General features: G+C 43.8%; 1 protein-coding gene across 2 annotated transcripts in view; it reads left to right on the top strand.

Moving 5' to 3' along the window:
* Positions 1-19,504, top strand: part of LAS1L (LAS1 like ribosome biogenesis factor) — a 28,107-nt gene extending 8,603 nt beyond the window's left edge. For both annotated transcript variants that reach the window (XM_069986649.1, XM_069986648.1), the window contains 8 exons: positions 3,970-4,016; positions 12,292-12,386; positions 12,889-12,974; positions 14,897-15,103; positions 16,451-16,598; positions 17,776-18,128; positions 18,647-18,785; positions 19,219-19,504. In XM_069986649.1, the coding sequence (XP_069842750.1) occupies positions 3,970-4,016; positions 12,292-12,386; positions 12,889-12,974; positions 14,897-15,103; positions 16,451-16,598; positions 17,776-18,128; positions 18,647-18,785; positions 19,219-19,309 (1,166 nt within the window). In that variant the 3' untranslated portion in view covers positions 19,310-19,504. The remainder of the gene's footprint in view (positions 1-3,969; positions 4,017-12,291; positions 12,387-12,888; positions 12,975-14,896; positions 15,104-16,450; positions 16,599-17,775; positions 18,129-18,646; positions 18,786-19,218) is intronic.
* The last annotated feature ends 2,612 nt before the right edge of the window (positions 19,505-22,116 follow it).

Raw genomic sequence — 22,116 nt, 5'->3', positions numbered from 1 at the left:
TGGAATGGTGCCAGATGGTCAAACGCTGATGTGAACGTTACCGGCTGGGTTCACACTGCGTTTTTGCAATCTGTGTTTTCCAAAAAACGGATGAAAAAAACGGATGCATTTGTGTGCATCCGTTTTGATCCATTTTTCCATTGACTTTCATTGTAAAAAAAAACAAAAACAAAAAACAACACGGATTTGTTTTTTTTAACAATGGAAGTCAATGGAAAAATGGATCAAAACGAATGTACAAAAATGCATCCATTTTTCATCCATTAAAAAAAAAAAAAAAAAAATGGATTGCAAAAACGCAGTGTGAACCTAGCCTAAACCACAGAGTAGGCTTGCAGGGCTGGGCAGACATTAGGTTTTTTTGTTTATGAAACTTTTGTTGCTACAACTCAGCCCAGAGCCTGTGCAGAACTATCTCCCATCCCAAGTGCTGCACATCCTAACAGCACTGAGAGCTCTGACAAGACTGGATGAACACTGGTTTTATCTGTTGCTGTATTCTCATTTAGACCTCTACATGGTATTTTGTATTTTAGTTATTGATGATTTAATTACCTTTTCCACAAGGGCCCTGTGGATTTATTTTATTTTATTTTTTGATATTTTATACTGTGTGATTAAAATGATAGGAGCCTGTTCATGGTGTCTTGATGGCTGTTTTTTCTGGTTATGATAAGTATACATTCTTTATTATGTTACTGCCTGTCTGAGATTTTTAACTTTAGTGGGACTTTTCCTTTTTATACAGCTAAATTGCAATACTAAAAGCAACCTGTGCACAGGTGTGTGGTTGTTTTTACAAGAAAACATTTTTCAGTTTTTCTAATCTTAGGATTGTATTGCAGATGCTTTTGTTGTTGGAAATAAGGGGCGAGTGTCTGATATGCTAATGAAGACGCTAGATATTGGCTGAGGACTATGCCATTATATCCGTTCAGCTTGCCTTCACTCTCAAGGAGGGAAAATCTTTCTGAAAAACATTAAAGTGCAGCTTAAAATGGGCATTGAACGGGATCATAGAGTAGCTTCAGCCAGACAGGTTTATTTCTTCTAATTTTATTAAATAGATTTGGTCAGGTTTGTAATTAGCTTTCTATATTTAGTACAGAGCCTTGCAGGATTTGTGGCTTTGGCATGTAGACGCCCCACAATCTCATCTCCCTTAGGATCACTACCGGACAAAAAAAATTTAGGCTCCTCATTTCAGCATCACTTCAGTATAAACTCCCCATGTGTACTGCATCACACAGTACACATGGGGAGTATATCCTGTAGTTTATACTTGCACTGTATATCCTGTAGTTTATACTTGCATGTAATATATGATCAGTCTTGTGTTGGCTATATGAACAAGTCTCATAGTGAGACTTTTCTAGAATTTAGAATCATAGTGTGTGTGTGTTTTTAAATCTATATACGTTTTCCTGTCCTGCCCAGCAGTTTCTTGTTTGTGTCCTTGGGGAAAGTTGGGTGACGACTTATATGGCTAGTTTTACATGGTTGTCATATTTGGTACATAGGTATATTTCTGCCTTCTTGCAGCAACAAGTTACAACTACAACACTGCCATCTAGTGGCAGAGATTAGACCTTACTAGACTAGTTTTTCTCAACCTGCGGCCATCCAGCTGTTTGTGTGGTTTGGGATGTGACGATACCAGTGAACTTTGACTTCCATACTGGTACCTTGTTTAGTATCACAATTCTCAATACTAAAATGATACTTTGTTAAATATTTTTAAAACATACAAAGTGTCCATTTTCTTTATATTTCTGGTGTAGATATGAAGTCCTTGTGGGGCACTGGGCAGGGTCCTTTTTCCATTTCCAGTAAAAATGGAATTCTTGTTTACACTGCAGACACTGGTATATAGCTGTCTCATCATATCTTATAATGTCCCTATAGGCTGAGCATAGATTGCCCACATATAGACTGACCATGTAATGAAGTTCATTCATGCATACAGTATATAATTCTTATGCTCAGTCTATGCGACATACACTACACAGAGCGCTCTGTGCACATGTACCGAGACATTTGGGGTAGTCTGCATGATACAGATGCAATTGAAAGGACTCAAAGTAACAGATGTATGTGTTATAATTATATTAAATAGATGTGTTCCCTAACATACTGTAATCTGGTCAGGTTCTTGATTTGGATTCTGTAGTGTTCAGTACATAATCTTTCTGAATTTGTGTCTGTCATTTTAGGTCCCCCACAATCTCACCTCCTTAAAGGGGTTACCCAGTGCTTCAAAAACATGGCCACTTTCTTTCAGAGACAACATGACTCTGGTCTCCAGGTCAGGTGCAGTTTGCATTTAAGCTCCATTCACTTCAATGGAACTGAGCAGCAAAACCTCGCCCAAGCTGGAGACAAGAGTGTGGCCGTCTCTGAAGGAAAGTGGCCATGTTTATGTATTGCTGGATAACCACTTTAAGATCACTTTACATTACTTTACATGTAATAACAGAAGTAATAAATCCCCAGACAGTAGGTGGCCTGAAGTTCAGTAGAGGGCCACTACCCCACTCTATAGGAATACTATAAATCTTTTGGAAGGCACTGGTTCACCCTGCAGGTGAAAGGAGTTTTTAGTTTGATCTTTTGTTTCTTGGGCCAGAATCTCCCCATATAATGAGATGGTAGTTGGCCACATAAGTCCTGGCTACACCCATACCTGTTACTACTAGAGACATGCCCCGTACCTGGTGATCTTGACCTTGGGCCAGGACTTATCAGCTTGCGTGCCCTGTACTGTAACAGGCTATAAATTGAATACATGCCCCTGGGAACTCTATATGCACATTGAAGAGGTTCCCACAATAAGCAGAAGCTTATCCATTTCATATTCCTAGCCAGAAAGTGATGGCCAGCTCCTGGAAATGGCTCCCCCTCTGCTTCACTGCAGGTAGGGTTTCAGTGCAAGATGACACAGTATTCCAGAATATTAGTCACAGGCCATTTTTGATTCTTTATCCCAAACAGTCAGTATGTGCAAGGATTTTTTTTATCCTCAGTAGTTTATATTACAATGTAGATTTTATGTGATAAGTACTGATGTCTGCAATGGCTTTTATTACTATGCAGAATGCAATTTTGGGGGGAAAAAAACATTTTCATTAGTCATAATGACATTCATATCATTTCACAAAATGATCTTCACTTTACATAGCTGTATAGTTGATAAGGTTCAAAGAAATGAACAGATATGACAGGTCTGGTCCTGGCTTCTCTCTATGAGAACAAAGGGGTCAAGTGGTAAAAATCTATCCAATCTAGAAGGTTCCTGTGCCCCATGTGGTGAAACCTGTATTCTAAGCAATGCAAGATTTTTCAATAGGGGCCAAGGTCTTCAGGCTGTGTCTCCTGTTCATTGGGACACCCCCACCCCTAAAAACGACCAGACCCAGAGGACTGGGGCCTATAAAGCACTGCCCACTGCCATTGAGCGAACTATGCTGTATCCGGCCTGTTGGATTTTATTTGTATCTGGCAGTTCATTGCTGCCTAGTTATTGACAAAGGGAATGGGCCCCAATCAATTTATTTGTACGTTGAAGGAATAACAGGCCCAGCATGCGGAGAAAAGATGCTACAGCATTGTTCTGTGGTCTGGAATACAGATATACTGTATAGTACTGCAGCCATGTCAGAGGTGATGGGTCCTCTTTAGCATATCACATTGATGTCCAGGCTGGGAGGAATGACTGGTGTTCTAAAGAAATCGCTCTGTACGCCATCTACAACTTGATTGGTTGGATTTTCTATTACAATTTATTATTCTTATTAACATTGGTTTGGCAGTGGGGATTTCCCACCTCACCTCTTCTGCAATGAAAGCTTTATATGTTTACTCTGCTTCACCAGGAAACTGATAACATAAAAGCAGCGAGGCATAAATAACTTCTGTCATATCACATTGTCTGGTTGTAAATTTTCTCATTGACTTTTCTTTTCCTTACAGCAAAACTCCGAGAGACTTTACAATCCTACATGAGTGAGCAGCTCAAGGTACTTACCCCTGTCATGTGTCCTCACTACATTGAATCCGGTTATTTCCCAACATACACTTTGTCAGACCCTTAGTACAACACTCATTTACATCAGCCAGGGAATTCCAGGCAAGGCCATTTTATTATGAATCATTTGGCCATTGTGCACACAGTACAATGTCCTACAGAGAGGAAATGAGATGCATTTGTCTCTGGGGTGAGTAGTTTTTTAAGGGAACCTGTCACCTGATCTAAATCTTTTATAGTGAACCATTTTAGCAATCTTCTTTATATATATATATATATATATATATATATATATATATATATATATATATATATATATATATATATATATATATATATATATATATATATATATATATATATATATAATAGCTACGGCTGTGCCATAGTACATGCTAAGACCCTTATAGGATGCTAGCAATAGATATACACTGGTGTGAAAACATACCCAAATCGGACGTTTTTTTTTTTCTTTTTTTGCCTTCCTACTACCCTGTCCACTGTGCAGCAGCCAGCTATCTGAATCAGGAGTGCTATCCCCAAGTATATCTGCCAAACATTATCCTTTTTTTTTTGTTTTTGTTTTGTTAAATGGATACCATTAGCAGGTTGCTGATAGTTTCCCTCTAAAACCCCTGCCCCTTTAAAAAAAAAAATAAAAACTCACTTGTCAAACCTTTTCATCCGTCAGGCCCACTGATGGTTATATACAGCTGGGAGAAGCACTTGGTTGAGCACATGACTCCATGGAATACTGTCTTTTTCAATTTTCCCACTGTAAATAGAGTAAAATGGAGTAAAACTGTCGGAATTCTGCAACGGAATCCTCCTTCATGAAATCCTGCCAGCCTCCGTGTCATACTGTCAGTCTATAAATTTGTCCCTGGATAGGAAGAGACAGGGGTGTACAACGGGTGTAGATAGTAGGTGCTTGTTACGGATGGGTTTCGACCCCAATATACTGTAATAGAAAACTCCGCAGCACTCTTTTCATGCAAAAGTGTTTAACAGTTTATTAACAGCGTGCAAAGGATTAGACCAGGTATGTATACAACATTTATCACCACACTGGTGAACATAGATTTCTAAACTTTGTTTGGCGACTGATGAGGTTTCAACTTTGCCAGGGTCTTTTTAAACGTCGCAGTAAGGCAGTATGTTCAGGAGTGCTCCTGGTGCTCTCCTGGTGCGTGTCAAGCGCTGTGACACGCACCAGGAGAGTGCCATGAGCACTCCTGAACATACTGCCTCAGAGTAGATAGGATGGAAAGTCCATTGCGTAATCCAACGCTCACACGCGCTCACGGACAGCGACGGGCGCGCGTCTCCGCCCGTGCCATAGACTTCATTCTATGCACGGGTGGATTCCTTCCTCTGCCCAAAGAATGATCCAGTTCATTCTTTGGGAGGAGGAAGGAATCCGCCCGTGCATAGAATGAAGTCTATGGCACGGGCGGAGACGCGCGGGTGCGAGCATCGGATTACGCGACGGACTTAACGTCCTATTTACTCAGTGTGCACATACCCTTACTGTGACGTTTAAAAAGACCCTGGCAGGGTCGAAATGTCATCAGTCGCCAATCAAAGTTTATAAATCTATGTTCACCAGTGTGGTGATAATTGTTGTATACATACCTGGCCTAATCCTTTGCACGCTGTTAAAGGGGTAGTGCGGCGCTAAAAAATTATTCACAGAATAATACACATTACAAAGTTATACAACTTTGTAATGTATGTTATGTCTGTGAATTGCCCCCTTCCCGTGTCCCACCACCCCCGCCCGTGTACCCAGAAGTGTGTGGTGCATTATACATTACCTGATCCGTGTCGAGGGCCGTCCGCCATTTTGTGCCAAACGTCATCTTCGGACGGCCGGCCAAATCCCTGCCGCCCTCCGCCGCGTCACAACTGTGCTCAGCCGCGATTGGCTGAGCACAGTTATGCTCAGCCAATCGCGGCTGAGCAGCTGATGACGCGGCACGGATCAGGTAATGTATAATGCACCACACACTTCCTGGTACACGGGCGGGGGGGGGGGATGGGACACAGGAAGGGGGCGATTCACAGATATAACATATATTGCAAAGTTGTATAACTTTGTAATGTGTGTTATTCTGTGAATAATTTTTTAGCGCCGCACTACCCCTTTAATAAACTGTTAAACACTTTTGCATGAAGAGTCTTCTATTACAGTATAAATTTGTCCCTGTACATGGCCAACTTGCATTGTCACAGAACGTGTGAAAGCAGCCTTACTGACAGCATAATCTCATGATGGCCACATTATTTGTCCCCCGCTGGTACCAGAAATATATTAAGAAAATTATTTTTATCTCTAAATCCTGTTAGCAAGAACAAGACCAGTAGAAGGTGATTAATCTTGTGGGTTTACGAGCAGCAGACTATTGTGACTGTTTGTTTTATAGTAAGTTTCACATGTTTCTTCTCCTAACATCTATGATGTTCCATGGTCTCATCTAGTGATGCTTTGGTTACAACTTCCCTAATGTGGAAACCATAAATACACTTTCAGCAGTTTTTTCCATTTTACAGCAAAATTAGGGAGTTTCTGTGCACTCAGACCTATTACATTACATGAATTGTTGACTTATTTAGCTAAACAGTGACTAGGGGAAAGGGCAGGGTCTCCATCCACCAAGACTGAACGCTGCCACCTGTAATGTAAGGCCTGGCTATTCTGTCTGTTGAGAACTTTCAGGCTTCATAACATCCCTCAAACAAATGGAAGTAAATTAATTTTTAAGCGATAGAATAAAGAGTTGTGTCTATGTCGCGTCAACCTGTGTCACAAACTTTAAACTGTCACAAAAACTTTAGTCAGAGAGGTGTCAGGAGTTTTGATTGTCGGGTGTGGGTGCTCTGATCCACACTCACCTTTAGAACAAGCCAAGAGAAGTGCTGATCTAAGTGCTTTTGTCGCCATCTTTCCACAGGAGAGACTCTATAGTAAGATTATGGAGCACATTGTATGCAGCAAGATAGGGAGAGAAGTGTTTATTAAAGCACTTCTGCCCCCTACCAATCACTAGAACAGGCCAGGACACCCGGACTCCAACAATCAAAACTTTTAGGGTAGCTTCACACGTACCGTATCGCTGCGTATTAATCGCTGCGTTTTTATCGCTGCGTGTTTGGTGCGATTTTTACATGCGAGTTTTTTGATTTTTACCTGAAAATCATGTGAAAATTAAAACTCTCATGTAAAAATCGCACCAAACACGCAGCGATAAATACGCAGCGATACGGTACGTGTGAAGGCACCCTTATGGTACGTTCACACCTACAGGATCTGCAGCTGATTTTCTGCAGCAGATTTCATTTAAATAACTGAACACAGCATCAAATCTGCTGCAGATCCTGTAGGTGTGAACGCACCCTTAATGTGTCTTTGCATATGACAGCACACCTATATTATATATGACTACACAGTAAAGAGTTGTAACTTTTTATATACTAAAGGCATATCAACAGCCGGGATCTTTAATCCAGCTAACATGCATGGTAATCATTTCAGAATTGAGTTTTGGTATGGACCAGTTACCTTAGAGCTGATCTGTTGGCTGTTTCTTAAGAAAGTTAGAAGCAGCTTAGTGTACAATATCACTTATCATGGATTTATCAAGAATTCAGGCGTCCTAAAAGCCCAAGAACAAACGCTGTATATTTAAAATCAATATGTGTTTTAGGGATGTTTGTAATTTGTGTGTTTGCCCCAAAATAATACTTGGTAGCCTTGTCTTGTGGCTTGGATTTCATTCCTAGGGTTCAGAGAAAGTAAACCGCTGCCAGGCAGCAGCTTCCCTTTTTTTAAAAAAAACCAAACACAAGCATATTTGCCCAAGTGTGTATGGGAGTAGGAGGGATGAGTCAGCCACATAAGCCTTAACCAGCTATTGCCGGTGTATGGCCCGCTTTGGCAAAAAGCTATGAAATCACCTTACTAGTGGTTGTATTGGTGCCTCTGTGCAGTGGCGCCGCAATGATGAGGCGACCTGAGTCGTCTGCCTCAGGCGGCGCCACCAGCTGTTATCATGGGGGCGGCATTCAGTGGCGTAGCTACCACGGTCGCAGCGCCGCGACCGGGCCGCTACTGTACTGCCACTGTACTGCTCCAATCCCACTCCCTCTGGTGACCGCAAGCAATGTTTTGCCTGCGATCACAAGAGGAGGCTGGGACGGCCCCCGGCTGACTTGCGGGGCTGAGAGCATCTTGAGGGCAAAAAAACAGGTCCCGCGAAGCTCCGCCCCCTCCGCTGGAAGCCCCGCCCCCAGCCGCGGTAAGCCCGCCAGCGCGCGTGACAAGACTAGAGGAACCATTCAGGTGAGTAAAGATTTTTTTTGTTTTAAAGGGCATGATGGGGGTGTAGTGGTATGGTGGTGGAACAAGAGGATGATGGGGGGTGTAGTGGTATGGTGGTGAAACAAGAGGATGATGGGAGTGTAGTGGTATGGTGGTGGAACAAGAGGATGATGGGGGGTATAGTGGTATGATGATGGAACAAGAGGATGATGGGGGGTATAGTGGTATGATGATGGAACAAGAGGATGATGGGGGGTATAGTGGTATGATGATGGAACAAGAGGATGATGGGGGGTATAGTGGTATGATGATGGAACAAGAGGATGATGAGGGGTGTAGTGGTATGATGATGGAACAAGAGGATGATGAGGGGTGTAGTGGTATGATGGTGGAACAAGAGGATGATGGGGGGTGTAGTGGTATGATGATGGAACAAGAGGATGATGGGGGGTATAGTGGTATGGTGGTGGAACAAGAGGATGATGGGAGTGTAGTGGTATGGTGGTGGAACAAGAGGATGATGGGGGGTATAGTGGTATGATGATGATGGAACAAGAGGATGATGGGGGTGTAGTGGTATGGTGGTGGAACAAGAGGATGATGAGGGGTATAGTGGTATGGTGGTGGAACAAGAGGATGATGGGGGGTATAGTGGTATGATGATGGAACAAGAGGATGATGGGGGGTGTAATGGTATGATGATGATGGAACAAGAGGATGATGGGGGGTGTAGTGGTATGATGGTGGAACAAGAGGATGATGGGGGTGTAGTGGTATGATGATGGAACAAGAGGATGATCGGGGGTGTAATGGTATGATGGAACAAGAGGATGATGGGGGGTGTAGTGGTATGATGATGGAACAAGAGGATGATGGGGGGTATAGTGGTATGATGATGGAACAAGAGGATGATGGGGGGTGTAATGGTATGATGATGATGGAACAAGAGGATGATGGGGGGTATAGTGGTATGATGATGATGGAACAAGAGGATGATGGGGGGTATAGTGGTATGGTGGTGGAACAAGAGGATGATGGGGGGTATAGTGGTATGATGATGGAACAAGAGGATGATGGGGGGTGTAATGGTATGATGATGATGGAACAAGAGGATGATGGGGGGTGTAGTGGTATGATGGTGGAACAAGAGGATGATGGGGGTGTAGTGGTATGATGGTGGAACAAGAGGATGATGGGGGGTGTAGTGGTATGATGATGATGGAACAAGAGGATGATGAAGGGTGTAGTGGTATGATGATGAAAGGGCAGGAGGATGAAGGGGGTGGTAGTATTATGATGGAGGTGTTTGTAGTATGATTATGAAAGGGCAGGAGGATGAAAGGGGTAGTAGTATGGTGATAAAGGGGCAGGAGGAGGGGACAACATGGGGGGCATCTGTAAGGGGGATAAAATGGGGGGGCCATCTATATGGGGGATAACATGGGGGGCATCTATAAGAGGGACAACACAAGGGGCCATCTATAAGGGGGAAACATTGGGGGCCATCTATAAGGTGGACTACATGGGGGGTGTATACAATAGGGCATGCACAGAGGGGGGCATGTACTTTAAGGGGGGTCACATAGTGTCAGGGCTACCTACTAAATGAGGGTGTAAAGGGGACAGTACAGATGTGCAGTTTTTAGAGAGATGATGGTGTCAGTGTGAGGAGCCTAATATGTCTGTCTGGCAGATTCTGTGGATTCGTGGCCCAGAGAAGTTCTCAAAATCGCCCACAACAGATGGAGAAGATGAAAAGGGAAGAACTCCGATCAGAGAAGACGTCCCCTGTGAGTCACTTGATATAACTGCACTGTAATGTATATGGTGTATAGATCCTGTGTACAGTGCGTCCACCTCTATATGACTGTATGAAGTGATATTGGTCTATGTACAGAGGATTATATTCAGTAGCAGCGGTGGTGTTAGTCACTATGAGGTGGTATTATTTGTTACTTGTTATCTGGTACTGTGTTTTATTGGATTTAGTATACTGGATTTGGTCAGTAACAATATGGTGGTGATGGTTGTGGTGTGGCGGTAATATTTCTCCTTGTGTACTGGTAATATTGGCAGTATTGGTCTCAGTAAACAGGATTTGTTTAGTAACAGTATGGCGGTGATAATATTTCCTGTATACTGGTATTATTGGTAATATCTGTAATTAGATGCTGGGAGCGGGGGAGACTGTATTCATAAGCGCCGCGCTGTAATGAATCAGCCACGCGGTGCTGTTACTACAGCGCGGCGCTTATGAATACAGTCTCCCCCGCTCCCAGCATCTAATTACAGATGCTGTCCGGGCGCGGGGGTCTCCGGTACCGGCATTCCACGGAACGTGGGAATGCAGCCTTAGTCCCCCGGCTGATGTGCGGCTGCCCGGGGTGTCCCATCCTGTCTCCGGCAGCGCGCGCATCAGAGAGCTCCCTGTGCACTGGAAGTCACAGCCACAGGCGCACGGGGAGCTCTCTGATGCGCGCTCTGCCGGGGACAGGACGGGACACCCCGGGCAGCCGCACATCAGCCGGGACCAGACCAGAGAGGCTCGACGGGGGAACAGATGGCAGGTGAGTTGTGTGCTGTTTTTTGTTTTTGTTTTATCTGCTGTGCAGGGGGGGGGACCATATATAAGGGAGAGGGGCACCATCTATAAGGGGGGGGGGGAGAGGGGGACCATATATAAGGGAGAGGGAAGAGGGGGACCATCTATAAGTGGGGGGGGGGGAGAGGGGGACCATCTATAAGGGATGGGAAAGAGGGGGACCATCTATAAGGGAGGGGGAGAGGGGGACCATCTATAAGGGGGGGGGGAGAGGGGGACCATCTGTAAGGGAGAGGTGACCATCTATAAGGGGGGGAAGAGGGGGTCCATCTATAAGGGGGGAAGAGGGGGACCATCTCCTAAAAGATCAGCACCCTCCTCTCCTGACATCCTCTGTGCTGCTGGGACTTCTCCTATAGGATTAGCACCCTCCTCTCCTGACATCCTCTGTGCTGCTGGGACCTCTCCTATAGGATTAGCACCCTCCTCTCCTGACATCCTCTGTGCTGCTGGGACCTCTCCTATAGGATTAGCACCCTCCTTTCCTGACCTCCTCTGTGCTGCTGTGACCTCCCCTATAAGATCAGCCCCCTCCTCTCCTGACATCCTCTGTGCAGCAAGGGACCAAACATTATGTTTATTGGGGACAGCAGTTGGGGGGGGGGGCAGTAGTGTATTATAATGTGGGCGGATTGACCGGGGGGGGGGGGGGGGGCGTCATCCTATAGTTCGCCTCGGGCAGCAGAGAGGCTAGAATCACCCCTGCCTCTGTGTGTTAGCTTTGTTTGTTGTTTTTCCTTTCAAATGAACTGGTGCCAGAGATTTGTAATTTATTTTTATTAAAAATTCTCAAGCTTTCCAGTACGTATCAGCAACTGTATGTCCTGCAGGAAGTGGTGTATTCTTTCCTGTTTCAATAATTTTTATTGAAATTTATATTCCAGTAAAAACAATATAAGTGTCAGATAAAGAAAATAAGAACAAGAAATAGAGTTAACAAGCAATTTCCAATAAATGAATATACATCTCTACATGTACCTCAATTTACGTAGTTTGCAATGGAAGTATTACATTAAGTGGTGTATTCTTTCCAGTGTGACCCAGTACTCTCTGCTGCCACCTCTGTCCATGTCAGGAACAGTAGCAAATACCCATATAAAACCTCTCCTACTCTCCAGACTGGAAATAATACCACTTCTTGCAGGACATACAGCAGCTAAATACTGGAAAGCTTGTATCTATTGCACTGTTTTAATATGGGGGGGGGGGGGGGCAAGATACTGTACAACAGGCAACTCATCCTTGGCTCAGTCCCTGAGCTTTATAAACCAAAGATGAATAAATGTGTGCGCAGAGATGGGCTATAGATAGTTGTATTTATTATATACGTTTTGTTCTCTACAGATTTTTGAAGATCCTACACTTCGAAAACAATTGACTGCAACAACTGATCTGGAGTGGATAATCACACAAGTCAAGGAATTAGCGCAGCAAACCAGGTACCGCAGTACAGATGACTGCCTTTAAGAAGGCTTCTGACCACAGCTAAGCCGGCCATACACACAACACTTGTCCTGACCTCACCAAAAACATGCATGCTTGTCTTGGGCTGTGTTTACACCTGTGTCAGAGATTCTATAGGAGCCTCCATTGTAGATTACAGCAAAAGTCCCTGACAAGATATTGCTGCACATGCCGTAAAATCCTAGACACCATGCTGCAATCCTGGCAGACACTACTATAGTCCACTGGCTACAACAGTCATCTATGTCAGTCATGCTGAGGATCTGGCACTGTTATTTCCACTCTGTGGGGGAGATTTATCAAACAAGGTATTAAGTGAAACTGGCTCAGTTGCCCCTAGCAACCAATCAGATTCCACCTTTCATTTTCCAAAGAGTCTGTAAGGAATAAAAGATAGAATCTGATTGGTTGCTAGGGTGACTGAGCCAGGGTCACTTTACACCAGGTTTGATCTTCTATGTGTTTCTTTCCCCCAAGCAATCAGACCGCCATAGATGTTCTCCTTGAAGATGGTTTCCTTATGCCTACTAGAAAACTGCTATCAACCCTGAAGATAGAGCCAGGTAGACCACTATTATGTGACCATTCCTTGTCACCTTGTTTAATATTATTGGGGAACTATAGGAAAGTAGTTCTCTGTTCTTGTTGGATAGAGCATTGCCTCATGTGTAAAGCTACTTTAGTGTTTCTCTATGGCTAGTCTAGGGAAACTAAATTCTAAAAGTAGAAAGTAGATTCACACTTTGTTTTATTGGATTTTTGCATTATGGATGGAAATCCCCTTTCCAAAATCAAGTCGCTATTGGTCTGACCTGACATTCAGCTGGGATCAGAGTCCTGTCACCTGGCAGCCATATTCTCTGGCTTACACAGGTGTGCTGAATGGCGGACTTGACATCTGGGGCTCCTTCTAGGACAGGGGTGGGGAACCTCCGGCCCGCGGCCGCATCCGGCCCCTGAGACCTCCCGATGCGGCCCGCAGCTCCCCTGTAATGCGCGCTGCTCTGGAGGAGGAAGGAGCCGGCGCACACAGCATCCTCCTGTGTCTATGCCGGCTTCTTCCCCAGCAGAGCAGCGCGTCTTCAGTCTCCTGCGGGCCGTGCGCGATGACGTAATTTCATCGCGCACCGCCTGCAGGAGAAGACCGGCACAGAGGACCTGGGACATAAGAGGACGTGGGAGAGAAGAGGACCTGGACAGCGTGGGAACGGAGGTAAGGTGAGTGGGATGTTTATTTTTTTTTATTTGGGGGTTAAATAGGCTACCAGGGACATGACAGATGGGAGTTAACTAGTCCACCAGGGACATGACTGATGGGGGTTAACTAGTCCACCAGGGACATGACTGAAGGGGGTTAACTAGTCCACCAGGGACATGACTGATGGGGGTTAACTAGTCCACCAGGGACATGACTGATGGGGGTTAACTAGTCCACCAGGGACATGACTGATGGGGGTTATTTAGGCTACCAGGGACATGACTGATGGGGGTTAACTAGGCTACCAGGGACATGACTGATAGGGGGTTATTTAGGCTACCAGGGACATGACTTGGGGGTTAACTAGACTACAAGGGGCATCACTGGGGGTTAACTACAATAGCAGGGGCATCACTGGGGATTAACTACAATAGCAGGGGCACTAGGGGAACAATACTTTGCCCTGGGTGCTGCAAACCCACGCTACTAATTGCCACGCATGGTATGCGGCCCTCGAATGATTTTATTAATGCCCGACCGGCCCTCGACATGGAAAAGGTTCCCCACCCCTGTTCTAGGACATACAACAACTTGTAAAGTGGAACCAAGTTATGGTGGTCATATATATATATATATATATATATATATATATATATATATATATATATATATATATATATATATATATATATATATATATATATATATAATATATATATATATTATATATATATATTATGATATCTATTAATCTGGGGTGAGGAGGGGGGAGGTTGCTGGGGACTTTTCCCATGACTCGTAGTTTAAAATGAAAGTGATGACAAGTTCCCTTTTTTTTCTGTAAAAACGTTAGTTCTCTGTTAGCTGTTAGAAAGGGGAAAGAGCTACTAACTGCTGAGAACTGTGATCCCTACAAATGGAAACCATATGCTGCTGTTAGCTCTAGTTCCCTATATTTCTGCACATTTTGTCAAGGCTTTAATAAAGTAGGTAACCATACGTGCGCTCCATGCAGTTTCATCATAGGTATATATAAATAGGCATTTCAGAGAGTCATAGGTTAAAAGTTATGGCCTGATGAAAAAAATACAATATTTCATTACTGGAAAGAATCATAAACAATGGGTTTATCTTGTTGCAGGTCTGTACCAGGGGGATGTTTGTACTACAGACATAACTGCTGGGTTGTACAGAATTATTCTTCCATCTGTGGGCGGTTTTGGCCATACCATTCAGTTTTTTCAGGCTTTATTTCCTACTTATTATTGATTCTATTTGTTACTATAGATGAGGGTGAAGACCTTCGCCTCCCCCGCACCCTCCTACGTTTCTGGCAGCCACTACTAAAGGTCTTACACTCCCGGGTGTTTACTCAGGAGTTACTGGAAAAAATGTTTGCTGGCCTGGGGAAGTCCAAAGAGAGGAACACAAAGGCGCGGGAACACCACCTCAGCTGCTGGATCGCAGAGATATTAACAGCAAACTATAGAGCAGGTGGGTGGGGTGTTTACCTGACTGAAACTAACCATGGGTGGTGAATGTCACCTCTAGTTCGTGTTTCAAACTGTTGACGTTAAGATATGGTACCTATGGTCCAAATGTGTCTAGTGCTTCCATTCCATTCTGTGGTGCACAATGTCTGTAAGCCCCTGAAGTGTTGAGGGCTGGAGCATCTTCTCATTCCTCCTTTCATTCCTATAGATTGACAGCTTCTAGTGCTGCGCCCTGCTTCCATATCTCATTCCAGCTCTGCGCATACAAATTGTGGCCAGGTGTGAGTGTTGGAAGCGGAGCTGTTTTCAGATGTCTGTCAAGCCAGCAGGATCAGGGATGGCAAGGGGAGCAAGGAGGCATTCCAGATTGCAGCAGTTTGGGAACTTTTCTTTTAAACTTTGCACAGGAGAATGAAATATATTTTTCTATGTTCTGGAAGCACAGCCAGATAGCTCAAAGACGCATGGTATCTTCATGTAACAGCATCTAACAGTGTCAGCAGTTTGGAATGTGAATTACAGCTGACAGATTCCCTTAGGTTACAAACCCACTTGGCGGGTCTGCAGCGAGTCTCCATGCTGCGTTTTTGCAGCGAGACTCGCTGCAGATCCCGGCCCTATGCTTTTAATGGCAGACAAACACGCAGCAGGGATGTACATCCCTGCTGCGAGTTTGTCTGCAGCCCTCCCCATTAACCCCCCGGCCGCCGGAGCTGATACTTCACCTGATCCCGGCTCCGGCGGTTCCCGATGTCTTCAGCAAGCCGGAGCGGGGACCAGGTGAAGTATATGCTCCAGCCAGCCGCCCGCAGCCCCGGCCGCCCCCCCGCAGCCCCGGCCGCCCGATCGCACGCCCCCCCGATCGAGCGGCCGGGGCTGCGGGGGGGCGTGTAAGCGATCGGTGCTGTGGGGGGGCGTGCGATCGGTGCTGCGGGGGGGCGGCCGGGGCTGCGGGGGGGGGGGGGGGCGATCAGGCGGCCGGGGCTGCGGGCGGCTGGCTGGAGCATATACTTCACCTGGTCCCCGCTCCGGCTTGCTGAAGACATCGGGAACCGCCGGAGCCGGGATCAGGTGAAGTATCAGCTCCGGCGGCCGGGGGGTTAATGGGGTGGGCTGCAGACAAACTCGCAGCAGGGATGTACATCCCTGCTGCGTGTTTGTCTGCCATTAAAAGCATAGGGTCGGGATCTGCAGAGAGTCTCGCTGCAAAAACGCAGCATGGAGACTCGCTGCAGACCCGCCAAGTGGGTTTGTAACCTTAAAGATAATTGACTGATCTTTATCTCATGAACAGTGTCTGCAATGTGATCATGGATCATGTTGGAAATTCTTGTTTCTATTTATCCAGACAAGAAAAGCATGCTTGGTTCTCGTAACCATATACCTGTAAAAAGCAAATGGAAACTATTTACTCACAATGTGCTTTTACAATGGAGAAACCTGATGCAGAAGTGCCTTGAATTTCCTTGCCGGACTACCCCACAACTTTTACAGCTGTAAGTGGTATCCTCACTTAAGTGTTTTAAAGTGGATCTGTCAATGGCCTGTTTATTAATAAGTACCATTGTAGCATAGTTAATAAGGTTGACAAAAGACAAGAGTCCATCAAGTTCAACCTATAACCCTACTGTGTTGATCCAGAGGAATGCAAAAACCCTTATGATGCAGATGCCAATTGCCCCATCACAGGGAGAAAACTTCCATCCAAACTCCAATATGGCAATGAAAATACCTCCCTGGATCACCGTCACATGTAATCTAACGCCCATAATTCTTAATATTATATTTTTTCAGAAAAGCATCCAGGCCTCTCTTGAATTTATTTAATGAATCAGCCATGACAACATCATGTGGCAAAGAGTTGCATAGTCTCACTGCTCTTACAGTAAAGAATCCGCATCTGTGCTGGTGTTAAAACCTTCTTTCCTCTAGATGTAGAGGATGCCCCCTTGTCATGGTTACAGACCTAGGAGTAAAAAGACCACTACAAAGATCTCTGTACTGTCCATTCATATATTTGTACATTGTAATCAGATCACCCCTAAGACGTCTTTTTTCAGTTTAAATAACCCCAAGCTTGATAACCTGTCCTGGTACTGTAACCCACCCATTCCCTTAATGACCTTTGTCGCTCTCCTCTGCACCTGTTCCAGTTCAGCTGTGTCCTTCTTATATACTGGTGCCCAAAACTGTACACAGTATGTGGTCTGAACAGTGATTTATAAGGTAAATGAGTTTAAAAAAAAAAAAAAGCAATACAGATTTTATTTTTTTATTTTTAATCCCCCCCCCCCCCCCTCCCTGGTGATCAAGAGGAGATGGGCTGGCTAACTGGGTTCTTGCTGCACTTGAGAATGCCCCCTGGGCAGCTTAACCCCTTTTACATGAGGGGACATGTTTAGAGTATTTCTCTCATGATATAATTATAGTTATTATGGTCAGGTATCACACCATGTATGGGTCGTATTTAAATCATGATTTTTTTGTGCTTTTAAATTGCATTTGAGGAACTGCTGGCATGTAAATGTGGTTATTGGTTTTTAACAGTCATTTGAAAAATGTGTTTCATGTACAAATTTTTTTTTCAAAAACCACATCATTAAATGGGGCAATTTGAAGAAAAGAGAGCATTTAATTTTTTTTTATAATTAATGTGGTGTACTCTTCATTTAGGATTTTTTCAAATCTGAGGACACAATTGCCAGTCGCCACCCAAGAGAAGCTGCTGTGTCTGTGCTCAATCTACATTCAGGATGAAGGCGCTGATAGCTCGGTAGACTATAGTGATCAGCCTATCTACACAGTGGAGAGCTTACAGTGGAAACTAAAGCAAGATTCTAAATCCAGATCCTTTAGACATTGGGGAAGATCACCAGGCGATGATGAGGAAGAGATGAGTGAACATACAGAGGATGAGGAGATGATAACAGAGGCTTACGAGGATGAATATGTACAGATGATAAATAGGAAAGCGGCAGCAGAGAGAAGAGCGGCACTAGAGGGCTCTGTCTGGGGAGTCAGTTCAGGTATTAGCAGCTAAGTAAATTTACATTGCCATAGTAATTATGCATTGAGAGCAGATTGTTGGTGTATGTATAGCTACATCAGTTGTGGCTTTATGGGCAGAGGTACCTTGCTTTTTAGGTCAGCCTCCCTTCTCAGTAGTGGTCAGAATTGTTCTTATTCGTATTATTTTGATATATTATCTTAAGTGAATGTGCCATCAGGTAAATCACTGTTTTTACATTAACCAATTGGTGGACGTCTTTTTGAAGCACCTGTCGACACTGGTCTTTTGCTGTGCACTGGCACGGCTGATTGATTCTAATGGTGCCGTATCGTAGAGGGTAGGGGACGTGGGCACACTAGTGCATAGAGCCAAGCCAGTGCATGGCAAAAGAACAGTGCCAAGCAGGGGAAAAAGACTGCCAACGGGAACCCTGTGCTGGCGTTGATCGGTTAATGGGGGGGGGAAAGGCAATGGCCGTGATGGTACATTCTCTTTAAAATGTGTTAAAGGCTGCATTTCTTTGTTTTGTCCCAGAATTCGTGAAGTGGGGCGAGTATCCACTTGGTGTAGTCCCTGGGCAGACTGAAGACCCTGGCTGCCTCTTAATTGACAGTTACTCCATGATGTCTGTGCTGGAACAGCAGAACTCAGAGCCTCGTGGTATCACTGCCAGGTGAGCAGCAGTTTGTTTTCTTTTTTTAGACTGTTGATACTTATTAGATTGTCAGACGATTTTGCTGGGACCCTCTGACCATCTCCTGACTCCTTGACAGAGAAGATGAATGCACAGTAAGTCAGAGGGAAAAAGCCGGAACTTCTGTCTGTGTGTACACTGTAACAACATAATCTTTCTGTGTAAATGAACCCTAAGTAATCCATATTGGTAATTGCTGTTTGTTTATATGATGGATGTATATCAAGGACTAAACATTGTACCTCTTATGGGAATCTGCATCATAACTTATTATCATGCAGTGAGCTCCGAAACAGCTAGAGATGAGCACAACTCAAGCCCGATTGTTTGGCATCTCAAAGCTAAAGCACTACGCTACTTAACTGACAGCTATTAATCACTCGTACTTAACCATGTGTTGATATTTCTGCAGCTCCTCCTCCACTATCACTTCTGCGGCCGACAATCCGTATTGGAGTCAGAGTGAACTAAATCAGATTAAAGCTGGACTGCGGCTCTTCTAAGGACTTTATGCACCGCTACAGAATCATTCCAACCAGTCTGTAATATGTCTGGAAATATTCACATTGAACTTGTCAATGATTATTCTGCTGTTACAGCAGGAGGACATCTATCCCCACCACCAACACCTTTTTAGTAATGTTTCATTTATATGTTCTGTTCTACCCCACTTCTTATTAAAGTCTCCTGCTCTAAAATGTATGCTTAAGGATGTTCTTTTTTTATAATCCTTATTTTGGATACAGAATTGAAGTGATATTTACTCACATGCTATAGAACTGAAAACATCTTGATGAGTAACATAGGTGTGAGGGGTGTATGTGTATATAACAATACTTCTGCTATATGAAAACTATGTTGGACGTGTTGTCATCCCAAAAAGACTGTAGTTTGGTTTCAACACAATCTTTAAGGGAACCAATCTTCACATTGATGCTTTTGTCTGGGTGGTCTTTGGTGGCTTCTCCGCACAGACCACTGGCTTTGATTTGATCTCTTCATGTTTGGGTATAGGGAAAGAGTTATTAATCAAGGCCAGGAAGAAGCCACTGGGGACTGCCCTGAAGACTCCTTGTTCAGATGGCATGAAAGGTTTCCTTTAATCAAGAAAAAGGGACCTAGCTGAAAGTGGTAGACCCCCTTTTTTTTTTTTTTTTTTTTTTTTTTTTTTTTTTATAGCTGGAGCCGCACCATTCATTGCGACTTTTTCTTTTTTGTCCTTTGCTCTATATTGGGCCATTTAAAGGCCCCTGTTTACTGAATACCAGGGTCCCTGTACAGACTTCAAACCCCTACGTTGTGGTTTTTTTTTTGCTTTTTATGTGAATTTTTTTTTTTTATTCCTTACAAATTAATATACAACCTTGACATGTTGCCTTATTAGAATAAACCATTTACAGGTTTAGAGAAGTTAAATATATAATAGCTGTATATACAAGTGCATCTCAGTAAATTAGAATATCAAGGTTTTTTTTTTTTCTTTCAGTAATTCAGTTCAAAAAGTGAAACACCTCCATTATATAATCTTTCTGGTGTTTTCTTTCTGTTGATTATGGCCTACAGCCAATGATAACCCAAAATTTAGTATCTTAGAAAATCAGAATAATTATCCCAAAACACCTGCAAAGGCTTCCTAAGTGTTTAAAAAAGTCCCCTATGGTGTGTGTGTATGGACAGAATTTTGAAGACAAAGCCAGGAACAGACTATAAACAGAGAACAGGTCATAAAGACTGGGATTTCTCCTCTCCTCAAATCCATTCCTGGCTTTGGCTTCAAAAATCTGTCAGATAAATCTGTGTAAACACACTATAAGTCTGGTTCAGTAGGCGACACAATCATGGGAAAGACTGCTGACTTGACAGATGTCCAGAAGGCAGTCATTCACACACTGTACAAGGAGGGTAAGCCCTAAAAAAGTCATTACTAAAGAAGCTGGCTGTGCAGAGTGCTGGATCAAAGCAAATTCACAGAAAGTTAAGTGGAAGGAAAAGGTGTGATAGAAGGTGTACAAGCAACCGACATAACCGCAGCATTGATAGGATTAAGAAAAGGCCATTCAATAATTTTGGGGGGGAAATCACAAGGAGTGGACTGCTGCTGTAGTCAGTACTTCAAGAGCCACCACACACAGATGTATCCAGGACAGAAGTGTCTTACCTAGGCCAAGGAGAAAAAGAACTGGACTATTGCTCTGTGGTCAAAGCTGTTGTTTTCTGATAAAAAGTGTTGCATTTCAGTTGTAAATCAAGGTCCCAGAGTCTGGAGGAAGAGTGGAGAGGCACAATCCGAGCTGCTTGAGGTCTTGTGTGAACTTTTTACAATCAGTTATGGTTTGGGGTAGCCATTTATAGTATTTTGGTTCAAAACCGCACCAAAGGATAAAAGTAAAATCGCACACCTGCCCATAACATGAAGGAGCAACTCCCAGGAATTACAAATGAGAACTTGGTTTTATTCAAATGCAATTTTCTGATACTAGAGTACCACTTTTAACTATGATGACACCAAACTTACTAATATAACATTATCACTAATAGTGCTGACTTTAGCATGCATTCATATGACTCACCCCTAACAGGATAAGAGATGATCGAACAGTGGAAAATCTTAGGTTCTCCTTCCCCCACGGACCAAGAAGGCATCGGGAATCAAATGCGGAAGGTTCAACAAGGTTCGAGTCCTATAGAAGCTAAGATTTTCCACTGTTCGATCATCTCTAAACAGGACGTAGAAAATAGAATAACTACAAAATATGTATTGTCTACAGCTCCTCGCTCTCCCTCAAGACCAAGCATCATCCTCTGATGTCACAGGGGGAGAAGCAAAAGACCAAATCTCGGCATGAACTGCAGTTTAACCAGAACGGAGACATCTACTGGCCATATGTAAAACTGACCGTGTGGTACCCGGGTAAAATTGCAAATCTCCTCCCCGCATGTTTGGCCTGATGCATTCTGTTAGCGGAGAGAGAGAGCTGCTGGAGCAGGGACAGAGGTAGTGTAGGGCTTAGTTTTAATAGTTGGGTAGGTGACAAGCTAACAAACACCCAAAAGTCCTTTTCAGGACTAGTAATCTTCACAGTGTGACACCGAAAAGAAAAAAAATTATCTTACATACAATATAGCAGTATAATACAGTATACTGTTCCCAGTTAGTGGCACTGTGTACTAGTATACAGCTAGTATAAACTGTTGTATGTTATGCTAGTTTATGTTATTAGGCTCAATAGGGGAAATTTATCAAACATGGTATAAAGTAAAACTGGCTCTGTTGCCCCTAGCAACCAATCAGATTCCACCTTTTATTCCT

The sequence above is a fragment of the Dendropsophus ebraccatus genome, chromosome 10 (genome assembly GCF_027789765.1).
Source record: "Dendropsophus ebraccatus isolate aDenEbr1 chromosome 10, aDenEbr1.pat, whole genome shotgun sequence".
NCBI lineage: Eukaryota > Metazoa > Chordata > Amphibia > Anura > Hylidae > Dendropsophus > Dendropsophus ebraccatus.
This window is presented reverse-complemented; position numbering and strand designations above follow the sequence as displayed.